We start from the raw sequence: 12880 nt of genomic DNA on the forward strand, positions 1-12880 counted from the left end.
TTTATTACACTCGCTGTTAATACGATATCGCCGGACAGCTTAAAAGTATTATTTTATAATAAACATCGTCTAATACTAAATTACATTTACACATCCTTTCATAAGGCTAACGAAACTGTACGTATCAATATAATTAAACGTGGAAATATAAAATATATTTGGCATTACATTAGATATACATTTCAAAATTTTGTACCATACTTATCTTAAACAGCACTGCTTATTAAGAATTCTTTAACGACCTTGTTACACTACTGTCTGACTTAGAAAGTAACATAAATCCAAAATATAGAATAATAGGACATTAAATTAGACACAAATGATAGGATAAAAAAACGCACGTTCAATTTTATGTTTATATAAAATTAAAATTAATTGGTAGCCTTTGTATACGCACAAATTCAAAGTTATTCATAATTTCTTAACTAAAAAATTATACTTATCGCGGTACATGTTTGAATGCATATATGTATGTTATCTACCTAATTAGTTAATTAACAAAATATTAATTTACATACCAGGGGGATCTTAAAATTTCGTAGCTCCAAAAGTGTTTCTTCTTTAATGCTCCCTGCCATTCATACTTTTAACACTTACTTTAAAAACTGAGGAAAATTCCAAAAATACTTGTTCACAATACCACGTTAATTTTATAAAAGATTTACTTTAGGCTACTTTAACACATTTGTTAAAAGAATCCAGAGTTTTGTCTGAATAAATAAAAATCACTCATTCGCCAACAACGTAGCGATATAAATTAGACGACTTTAGCCAAATCATCACAGAAAAGTGGGTCGCGCGAGTAAACACTCAAGTTGTCAAGGAGTTTTGTGGAGGATTGAGGGTACGGAGTGCATTGCGGAAGGTGCTAGTGTTGATAGTGCTTACCATTTGTCATGTTAACGCGGCGTGATGTAGCCGAGTCGCGAGTGACGGCTCACGCGAGCAGACTGTTGCTCTCGTCCGGGCTGGGGCTGCGTGCGCAACCTGGGCCTCCAATACCCCTCCCAGGCCCTCCACCGCAGATCAAATGCCGCCAACGCTATACCGTCACACGTTTCAGCCGATGTTTCTCCTTTGTCTTCAAACAATCGCCCTAATCAAACTATTTATGACTAACAGCTGCCTACCGATTCGCAAAACTTTAGTCGACTTATCTTTAAAAACTTAAGCTACCTGGTCATACTCACTAATTTAATCTGACTAAAGTATAGGTTCTATTAAAAAAAGTTCAGATATATATCAGATATACAATGCGTTAATAAATAAAGGCGTATCTTGTTTGAATTATATAACACGTTTTTACTAAAAGTTTAATTTATGTAGTATTTTGAACAAGTCATAATGACTGTATACTTTCAAAGTTTTAACAAATGCGTGACGTTCGTCTGTTTATTCCATCGTTAATTTTCGAGACAATACATAAAGGAATCACATCAGGAATAATCTTGAAAGCAGAACCGTTTAACCTAGAAAATTGTAATGTAGTAGTTGTAGTGCGTGTTGACCTGGATCTACATCAGGGAATTATGAACATCAGAGGTATAAAAAATGATATAAACTGAAACAAAATCATTTAATACCTAAATATTATAATTAGTGAATTCATTTGATTTGAGCCAAGATGGCCCACCGGTTACATTATGTTTTAATCTAAAACTGCGGGTACAAACCCGTCAACACTGAATTTACATGTGCCGTTGGGGTTGATAATTGAACTTGATTTTGAATTCATTGCCAACCATTGTTCCTTAAGAAAAACATCTAAAGGAAACCTCCATGTGTCTGCTACATATATATATAAACCTCCACTGGAGCAGCATAGTGTATAAATTACTAACGAATGGTTTATTTTTAGTGAAGGAATAAAGAAAGGTTAAGAAGTTTTATTCATGAATAAATTATTTATTACATTTTCTTGGATTTCAATGTCCTTGAAACACTAATCGTCGTTTAGTTTTTTCTTCGCTATAATTTTACATAAGAAAATGTCACGTGGATCACTCCAACCACCTTCACCTTCTAGGGGATCGAAGATTACATATTCATCGTCTTCTAATTCAATATCTGTATAAACTTCTAGATAAGGAGGAAATAAGTTACGTTTAAAAGTTTTCTGCTTAGATATAATTTGAACCACATTTTCTTGTGCAGTCAGAGGATACAAGGAAGTTTTCATAGCTCTTGGAACCTTAGTATGCAAAACTTTAAACCTTTTATTATTTTTTTGGTTTAACGATAAGTATAATAAAGATCGAGACCAAGAGCTATCATCAATATCACAGAATAGATTGTAATTATTTATAATTCGATTCCAAACAGTAACATCAAATGCTAAAACATCAGAATGAATTTTTGGATCCCAAGTAGTTAATTCAATGCTGTAGACATTTGCGTTTGATAAAGACGATCCTAATGATAAAAATGCACTCTGAGGTAACGATTTGCTTATCTTTCTCATATAAATAGCCATGTACAGGAAATCATTTAGTATATAAAAATCATTTTCTAAAAATACAACAAGGCCGTTATGTCCGTTGGTACAAAGTAATTTTTCGAAAACAGTATTAGCTGTCCACCACCAATGATGTTTTTTCTCAGCTTTAATTGGGTGTCGATATTTTCCGTGTATATCAGGTGTAGAGGCACCTGTGCAATTCAAAAACTCAGCTCTTTCAATGTTCACGTCGTACGGGCAATCATTTCTGCTATATCCAGGGAACTCATGTGTGAAGACTTGTATTGAAAACGTATAAAAGATTTGCAAAACGCGACAAAAATCTATGCTCTCAATCAATCTATTGAAATTATCGTCAAAATATGAATGTGAGAATATTATTAGTACATCTTCGATACCATTGAGTTCGGATAGTGAAGCTATAAGGTATTTTAGATAGTCACTGATTCTATGCACTTGTATGACAAGAATTATTGTTTCATGACTTATTGGGCCAAATTTATCTAAATTCAATATTTTTTCGTTTTTGTTATATTTATTCATCAAGCTTATGATTTCTGTTCTGTTTAAATTTTTATTTGACTTTTCCTTATATTGTATGTATTTTATTGCATTCTCTGAAATTTCATTTAGTATCGGTGTTTTATTTATACTCCAGCGCATGTTGATAATGAAAATAATTGCAATTATACTACACAACAAATAACGGTAAATCATGCCAAAACTATATTACGTTTTAATTATTATCTCTAACGGCAAAAATTGTAAATAAAAAGTAAAATATAAAAAAAAACATTTAAACATAAATATTTTGACATTATATTAGGTAACAGTATAAAAAAACTTATTTGAAATTTGACATGAGTCTTTTGCATGTCTTTTAGGTATTGCTAAGCCAAAAAATACAAAACCCTTGTTTGACAAAAAATGTAGGTATTATAAATCGCATAGATATTACATTTTTATTTTAAAATGGCCAATATTCGTGATGATATGTAGCCATCGTCGCCCAGACATCGTTGCTTATATAAAAGACTTCTTACATTATTATCCATTGCGCCAGTAATAACAGGCAGTAATCGCAGATTCATTTACTCTTTGAGTTGAAACAAAGAGTAATATAAATTCATATACAATAAAATTAAATATTAAAATGGGTGGTGGACAAGGCGTAAGAGAAATAAATGTTGACTCTAGGGTCCTTAAAAAGAAAGTACACAGCAATAACACCTTTTTTTCAAAGCTCAAGAGATGCGACTACTGATGAAAGCACATTCGCAATTAATACCGTATTCATTTATTTTATTTTATCGTCTTTTTTTAAGCCATGATTCGTCGGATATGCAAATAAATGACCTGGTGGTATACAAATACAACATTCCATAAAAATCGAACATTCTTATCAACCATTCATTACATCGCCAATGTGCTTCTGATCTTGAAGACTAACATGTTATATCTCTTGTGTATATAGTTAAATTGGCCTATTGCTGCTTGGAATTACAATATACAGTATGATGAGTGGGTGGCACATATCCAGACGAGCTTGCACAAAGCTATAGCACCAAGTTTAGTTTTATTTTTAATAATACTAATATGACGATTTAGCTATAGAAAATTATGTATTAACAAACATAAGTAGCACTACGATTGTATATTCTTTCATTATAAAGCCCCAAGTTAAAAAAATATTAAAATAAGATAAAGTAACGACCAACAGATAAATTATGTAATGTATAGATTGTATGTATGTTTAACTCTGAAATTGAATATCTTGAACAAATATCCATATCTTACAATTATGATTGGAATTAGGACCGAACTAGGAGTAACAAATCCCAAAGTTAAGTATATGTGTAGATATATTTTATAATACATGTGCACGATGATTTTATGACATTTGTTGGGTATTTGTTGCTAAGCAAGAACAAAAAGTAAAATAACAGGCTGGGAATGTCTGCACGGAGCTAAGGCCTCCTCTTATAGTGAAGATCTTACTTTTTACCACGCCACTTCAATGCACCCGCATTGGTGAATGTATATGGAAGATTTGCGTACGATATGCCCTCACGATATTTTCCATGATCGCACGAGATTAACTATAAACCTAAATTAAGCATAAAATAGTTCTAGATCGAGTCAAAAAACCACCGTCTGCGGTTAAGATTAATATATAGATAATTAGCCATATCTATCCTTTTTATTATGAGTTAAATTAAAAGGAAAAACTTATCTATCAATATCAGATGATTTTGATTAATAAGTTTTTCTTTTTTAATCGAGGTATATCGCACAGATAACCATTTAATATCGTTAAGTAAACAAACATATGTAAATGCTTATACATACTAAATAAAGCTTTCTTTTGGCGTAAAAATCAATCAAAACGATCAAGTTTCAAAATAAACTTTCATTGTGTAATTTAAAAAAGCTGCCTTGATGTGTTTGCAACTAAGCTATAGAGATTACTTGTTAAGTAGATATGAGGCCATTTAATAAATTTATTACAGAAAAGCAGGTACCATGAAATTTATCTATTTAACATAAGAAAATTACATTGTTCCACAAATTGAAATCACGTTTTTGTAATAAATATCAACAAAACGTAATTGGTCCAACGGTGTCGATATTCATTAATCTTAAAATACATACCTATATCCACCTATATCACCTTTTTTTTTTAAGTTTATCGATACATTTGCCACATCGCTATTACACACGAATAATTCGTCTACTTTAACTTTCAGTTTTTTTTTCGTCATTAGTATTAAATAATTTATGATAAATCAAACATAAACTGCAGATTTTATAAATTAAATTATTTTAATAGTCCTTGGGATTCGAAATTTTATAAAAAGACCATAAATAAATACAGTTTTGACTTTAATTTCATGCAATTACTGTTCTTATAAAGTTTTCTTTACTTCGTGGTAGGGCTTTGTGCAAGCCCGTCTGGGTAGGTACCACCCACTCACCAGTTATTCTACCGCCAAATAACAGTACTAAGTATTGTTGTGTTCCGGTTTGAAGGGTGAGTGAGCCAGTGTAACTACAGGCACAAAACTAACATCTTAGTCCCCGAGGTTGGTGGCACATTGACGATGTAAGGAATAATTAATATTTCTAACATCGTCATTGCCTATGGGTGATGGTGACCACTTACTATCACGTGGCCCATATGCTCGTCCGCCAACCTATACCATAAAAAAAGCTACGATTAAAATATTGTATTTAAGATTTTTCTAATGTTTAAAGTGTTTTTCATTTTATTTAGAATAAATTATTTGTAAATGAATTATACACGTATACACATATGTATATTCTTTGTTTAGAATTTGATATTTCATAAGCTTATATTTTGTATTACCAAATAAATCCTTTAAAATCTATCTCATAAGACACTGTTTACACAGAAATAGCGTGAATATAACAATGCAATCACTGCATATTATTATGTAAATTGTTAAGCCACTCTTAGCCGACCAACAACAAAAAGAAACATTTCCATTTATATTATTATTGGGTTGATGTTTTTGTGTAGATACATTTACATGTACCTATATAATAAAATAAATTTCATTAAGGTGTTTTAATGCAAGGCAATTTTTTTATGCAATAGTATTTTCATTAATTTCGCCAAGGCGTTGTTGGCGAAATTAAACAGTTGCTTTATCCATCATCATCACATCGCATACGTCATGTTTAGTGAATATTTAGTGACAATTAATCATTAATTTAATAACATACCTAATATTGTTTATTTATTTTATTTCGATTCATATTAAGAAGTATATATATATAAATAATTATACCTATGCGATAATGGAGCAAACTGAAGCTAACTTTGCATTTTTACTCTTTTCTGTGTTGTTACTAATAACTTTAGATAATAATTATGTAATCATAAGGTTGTATGGATGGATGTAGATATCGCATGTATATATAATAATAATCAGGATTTTATAATATGTCATAATTTCATAAAAGTAATCAAATCCTCAATTACTCGTAACAATAAAAGTAACAAAAATATCGTATAAAATTAATTATGAGGAAGCACAGCCTTTTTATTCTAATGTTAATATTTATTAACCTTCACGGAGAAATAAAAACAATAATATGCATGTTAACTTGGATTTATGTTTATTTCATTTATATTTTTATAATATCAAACTTATTTACATATAGAAAATTTACACTTTCATTAATTAACTACAATTTAATTAACAATGTGCATAAACAAATTTACATCTGAAATAGTTTTAAATAGGCAAGTCTAACGGTAAGTAAGATTAAGCTTTATTGATTTTATTAGAATGTTTCAAAATTACGTAATTCAACGTAACATTAAATTAAAAATACACATATTATCTACAAATACATTACCTCAAATTTAGATGGTTTAGAAATGCCGCCTAATTTAGTAGGACAGTAAGTTATGATAAGCAAGACGCAAAGACAAGTTTACTTTATTAATACTACTTAACATCAATCTTAAGAAAGAAATATATTATTCAAACTGTTTTATTAATACACACTATATTTTATTGTAATAATGGTACATTATTTTAATATTTCAATGCAAGTTTTAATGAGAAATAATAAAACGAACCGCTAAACGACAACGTAGCATCCGGTTGCTTGAATTGACCGCTAGGCGGCGTCTGTAGTATAACGTCAGTCGTGTGTAATGTGTATCTATAGTTTCCTTCTGTTTTGAAACCCAAGCAAGCTAAGTGATTTAGTTCCTTTAGCAATTAAAAAGGTTTTAAGGTGAATAAAGTGTGAATCTTCAGTTTCAAGAAGATGGAAAAGAGGATTGCTTTGGAACTAAGAGGAAGAAATCCCTCACAGGTACATTATTTGATTTCTTCGTTATATTGGAATGTTTTGTCGATACGTATTTCCTGGGATACTTATTGTTTCTAGACCATTAAAATTATAACTATTTTCACTACATCATGAATATTGTCACGTCGGATTCAAATGCCGCTTACCAAGTACTAAAATGTAGTTTTAAGATGTGGCGTTATTGTTTATAGCAGTCGCAATTACCGAATGTTACGTCCATTCATATCCACGTTTTCACATACAAACAGAAAAAACACTAGTTTAGTTATCCTTAAACCATATATGATTACATTTAAGGTTTTCATATAACAGAAACAAGATTTTTCTCATTATTTCATATTTGAGGTTAAGTGTTAAAATTACATTACCACATATAAAATGTAACTTTCGAAAGAAATACTGCTTTGAGAATTAGTTACGGCATAGTTTAATGTGTTTTTGACTAATTTTTTAAATCATTCTATGCATTAAAAGCTAAGCCGCTATCACCATATCTATATAATATTTATATTGGTTTCATGAAATTTATCTACATCATGTTAATTACATGCTGAATTTCTAAATACTTAATTAATTTTTATAATATTCATATTCTGATTTGATAAGTATGTGTAATAAAATAGATTTAATTGTTTATGCGTTATTAATATCAAATGTATACTACTCGACGTAATTTCGCGCCCTTTCACCCAACCTCGTTTTTTTAGATAAACTTTGTATCGATTACACTAAAAAATATTTTATTAATAATCGATACTTCTGACTTTATCGAAAAGTTTTCTAATTATTAAGTTATTGCAATTGTATTCTATTGACGCACGCCTTACCAAAACAGCGGCCATTTTTATTGCGTCGCGATGATTCGTGTCATCCGCCATTGCAAGACGAAAATTAACATTCCATTTTCTGATGAAAAACACGATGATCTACATATATCGACTCTAAATACGATTTCATTTTACACGTTTCTTTGTTTTGAACTGAAGATATTTGTGAAATAAACACTAGTATGTTGTATTTTCAAACTACGTTTTTCGGACCCATTGACAACTTGCAAGTTGCACCATTTTGACGTTTGGTTAGCTTGACTTTCGAAATTCTACAGAAGAAGCCAATTGCAAGACTTATTTCTCGTAAAATTCTTATATTACAACTATGTACATTTGGATAGTTTTAAAAAATTAAAAAGTATTTTTGATTCGTCTTTTACTTATAATGTTATGTTATCGTAGCCAATTTTATCATAACCTAATTAAATACAAGTACAGCTGCCACCATTTTCTCTAGTATATATATATGTACTATGTATATACCTATGTTTATGTATAGTAAACAATTTAATTGAGCTATTTAAAATTTTTTAAAACTTTTTTAAGTTACTATTAACTATTACATTTATTAATATAATTACATTATTTAACAATTTAAAATACAAAATATTGGGTACATACTGTTATAAAGTTTCTTTTAATTTTCAGATTAAAGAGCTCAATTTGGATAACTGTAGAAGCACCAACATAGTTGGACTTTCAGATGAATACACCAATCTCGAAATTTTAAGTCTTAATAATGTTGGACTCACAACTCTTAAAGGATTCCCCACTTTGCCTAAACTACGAAAGTTAGAACTTTCAGACAACAGAATATCAAATGGATTAAACTTCCTCAATGGATGCAAGAAATTAACACACCTTAACTTGTCAGGAAATAAGATAAGAGATTTAGACACACTGAAACCCCTGCAAGAGTTTGAAAATTTGAGGAACTTAGATCTTTTCTACAATGATGTTACAAATATAGAAGATTACAAAATTAAGGTGTTTGCATTACACCCATCATTAAAATACTTGGATGGGTATGTATTGTTTATTTTGGCTAGTTGAATTATTATTTGAATTATGACAATATAAAACAACTCTTCAAATTTGTTATCATCTATGTTTTTACAAAAAAACTAATTTTCACTCTTCAGGTTTGATAAAGATGACAGAGAAGGGGAAGACAGTGATGCAGAAGAGGAAGATGGAGAAGAAATGAATGGAAACAATGATAGTGATGACGAAGGTGAGGAGTTTAAATATTGTTTCTTTATATATTCTGCATCAGAGAGTAAGTATCTCATAACAATCTTCAATGGTTTATAATTATACCAAACTGACAGACAACATATTATTTTAAATAAGCTAAATATTTATGAGTATGCAAATATAATTAATATATATTATAAAATGGAGTAAATGACTTACAGATCTGGACATAGACTTGGGTCCTCTAGTGATTGATGATGAAAGTTTATCAGAGAGGTTGTCCGAGGAGTCGCCTAGTCTTCTGGTCTCATTGTATACTGTATATGGTCTCCTATTTCACATGGGTTATCTTTTAAGAAGTAAGCATCATATGTTTATGTGTCCAGTGATGCTTAACTCAAATCCCATGTGGTTTCAGTTTGGTTATTGGGATTTTGATAATTTACTGAATAATGAACTTATTATTTTCTATTGACTATTTTATAAAAACATCTATTTTTAGTATTTATGAAGTTTATTACATGTATTAAATATCCTTTATACAACCTTTTTATATTGCTGTTTATAATTTATTGCTCAAATATATATTTAATTTTTACATCAAAGTAAAATTATTCTAATTAGTTTAATTTTGAGCTGCTACCAAATTATTGCTTTTAAATTAAAAACAATAAGAAGTACATTATATAGCTATATTGTGTAAAACTTTCACTTACATCATTTTTCTTTTAAAGTGTGTATTAAAATCATTATGTAACCTACTACACTATACTATTTTTTGTTTCATGACCAGATGTGGATGATGAGGATGTATCTCTTAGTGCAGTCTACAATGCAAATCTAGGTATTTATATTTATTTAATTTATTAAAGTATAGTTTTTAATTTTAATATTTGATGCATATTCAACTACTTGTTCTGACTTCATAAGGGTTAAATTCAGTAAGGCTGAAATGACTAAATTATCAGCACGGGTGTAAAAACTAATAATATAATTTACTCTTCATGGTCTCTATCAGATTAAAATAAAAAGTACAGAACTTTGACTTTTCATTGCATCACTTAATGAATGGTAGTAAATTTTTGTTTCAAAAAATTTGTGTGCATGTAATTAATGTTATTCAACAAACTTTTTTTGTTAAATAGAGGAAGAAAGCTCCGCGAGCTCGTTATATGTCGGTAGCGACGTAGAGGAAGAGGAGGATGATGACGACGATGAGGACGGCGATAACGACGCCGACGCAGATGGAGACCACAACTCTAAGGCCCAAGGTAAAAAGAACATTTAACATTAACTTATGTTTATCATTTAGTCGGCGCTTTTAAAAGTGGAACACGAAAGATTACCAGATTTTATGGCCTACATCCTGAACTAGGGATAGGATTGCCAGACGTCTGGATAAAACAAGACATAGTTAAACTTTTTGGGTGGGTGGGAGGAATTGGATGGTGTCTTGTTTTTTCTGCTTTTTCATTTAACTCTAAATGGTAGCTGAAATGCATGTAATACAAAATATTTTAAAGCATGCTATAGAGGTATAAAGAAATAAAAAAATCGTGTTTTAATTCGTAATAGTGCAATAATAACTTGTTAAATAATCAAAAAGTCAGGTTATGGACGTAACATCGTAGTATTACTTTAAAAATTATTACTTAAACACTATCAAATGTGTCAATTTCTATGCAAATTGAATTTCTCAGTTTTTTAGTACTAGTCCCAACAATAAAAATTGAATGACACTACCAACAAAATAATGTTTATTGCTAGTGGTTAATAATTAAAGTTTCTCTTCAGATGGAGAGGACAATACCCATGAAGAGAGCACTCGAGGTAAAAAGCGAAAACATGAAGATGAAGATGACAATTGAGAGTTGCCTTAAGCGGAGTTATCTTACTAGTTTGTAAGTGTACAGCACTCCGAAGCATCGGACAATAAACCTGATCATAGTTACGGTGTACTGAAATCATCCCATGAGCAAGTCATTACATATTAGATGGAAACTATCACCCAGCATGGTGTATCCGACTGCTCAGTGTCAATAACTGTAAAGGGGTCCATTGCGCGACAAGAACAATTAAAAAGAAATCTTCATCACGAATGGTGGTATCTTTTGTGTGAAATCTGTAGTTTGTTGTCCGAAAGTTGATATTTCAATTAAATTGTTTATGTAATAACTATTTTTTATTCTATTGACATGCTTATTTTAGTCTAATCATTGAAATGCAAGTGCATGATTTTAGATTTAAATTAGCTCTCGGGATTTCTTAAATACAATGTAATTGATTAGCTTTAAGTGATAGGAAGTTGAATAAAACTTGCAAGGCGGTCAACATACCTTTGTAATTCTGTTTTCAATGCTGAAGTAAGGTGTTCCGCCTGATTGTTGATATGACCAACTATTAGACTGGTTGAGACATATTTAAAAAGTTATAAATCCAATTGCATTGGTAATTTATTTACATATTTACCTACAAACCCTGTCTATTATTAAAACTTGATATCTATAAACATTGTTTAGTATTACAAAAGTTGTCTTTCATTATTAAATGCAGTATTTAATAGAGTTCACTGTCAGTGTTATGTGATCCAAAACATGAATACAATAAATATAGTCAATTGCTTCATACATAGCTTCTAAATCATGTTTTGTACATTTATATGAACTAAATGTATTTGCGCTTCTACATACTAATTGAAACACGCGTATGTCAACAAAAACATGAGATGTGATGAAATTTTACTTTATAAATCTAAGGGACATTTGTAAATTGAGTACATAGGTCGGATAATTTAGTAATATCATTTAACTTCTCAAAAACTTGTGGCAGAGTGCGATAAAAATAGAGAAAAGATGTTGTTGTCGTTTTCAAATTTTTATACAAAAAAAAATCTATATTACATTTGAAAATTCTAAAGTAAATTTTTATAAAAATGTTATTAATCAAAGTTGTTTTATATATACACACTACAGGTACATTCTTCATGAAATTCAAAGATACACAAGGCATAATATACAATTGATATATATAAGTTTGCATTCGAAAATACATTTCCTAGCGTTATTAACTGCACTTCTTTTATTTCTTAATTACAGCCAGCTCTATAAAGCTTATGGCGCAGTCTGCCGTGAGTTTTTGTGTATAATAAATATATTAGATACTACGACATCGGTTTACCCCTTAAATTTATCGTAATAAATATGTAAAATAATTTGATTAAATTAGATGAAATTCTTTGATATCGGACGATTTCAGAGAATATTTTTCTACAATCTTTTTAAATTTTAAAAGAGCAATTTATGCACTAAGTATATCAATGATAATTTATGAAATGTTTGGTTAATACATCATGGTGAATGAGCCAGATATGTTGAAGAGAATTTTAGTTAATAATTTTATTGTATTATGTAAGTCATTAAGTTTAAGTAATTTACAACTTGGCCTGTTGATATATATTATAATCCTATTAAGACTTTATTTCTGGGATTGTAAAATAAAAACTACATACAAAGAAATCCTTTTATTGTCTAACATTCCTTGATTA

General features: G+C 29.8%; 1 protein-coding gene across 2 annotated transcripts; it reads left to right on the forward strand.

Annotated features, from left to right (window-relative positions):
• Positions 1 to 7120: 7120 nt before the first annotated feature.
• Positions 7121 to 12845, forward strand: LOC124532283 (acidic leucine-rich nuclear phosphoprotein 32 family member A). Of its 2 annotated transcripts, XM_047107105.1 has the most exons (7): positions 7121 to 7312; positions 8788 to 9164; positions 9282 to 9373; positions 9558 to 9695; positions 10130 to 10180; positions 10482 to 10607; positions 11131 to 12845. In XM_047107105.1, exons 1-7 carry the CDS (start codon positions 7265 to 7267, stop codon positions 11202 to 11204), a joined length of 906 nt encoding a protein of 301 aa, XP_046963061.1. In that variant the 5' UTR covers positions 7121 to 7264; the 3' UTR covers positions 11205 to 12845. The 2 variants fall into 2 exon arrangements, with proteins under 2 accessions (XP_046963061.1, XP_046963062.1); XM_047107106.1 differs by lacking the exon at positions 9558 to 9695.
• Positions 12846 to 12880: the final 35 nt, after the last annotated feature.

The sequence above is a fragment of the Vanessa cardui genome, chromosome 9, assembly GCF_905220365.1.
Source record: "Vanessa cardui chromosome 9, ilVanCard2.1, whole genome shotgun sequence".
Lineage (NCBI taxonomy): Eukaryota > Metazoa > Arthropoda > Insecta > Lepidoptera > Nymphalidae > Vanessa > Vanessa cardui.

Coding starts and splice junctions, on each gene's coding strand:
- LOC124532283 (XM_047107105.1), top strand. CDS start 7,265: ATGGAAAAGAGGATTGCTTTGGAACTAAGAGGAAGAAATCCCTCACAG. Junction 9,165..9,281: donor TCATTAAAATACTTGGATGG/GTATGTATTGTT, acceptor TTCACTCTTCAG/GTTTGATAAAGATGACAGAG. Junction 9,696..10,129: donor CATGGGTTATCTTTTAAGAA/GTAAGCATCATA, acceptor TTTCATGACCAG/ATGTGGATGATGAGGATGTA.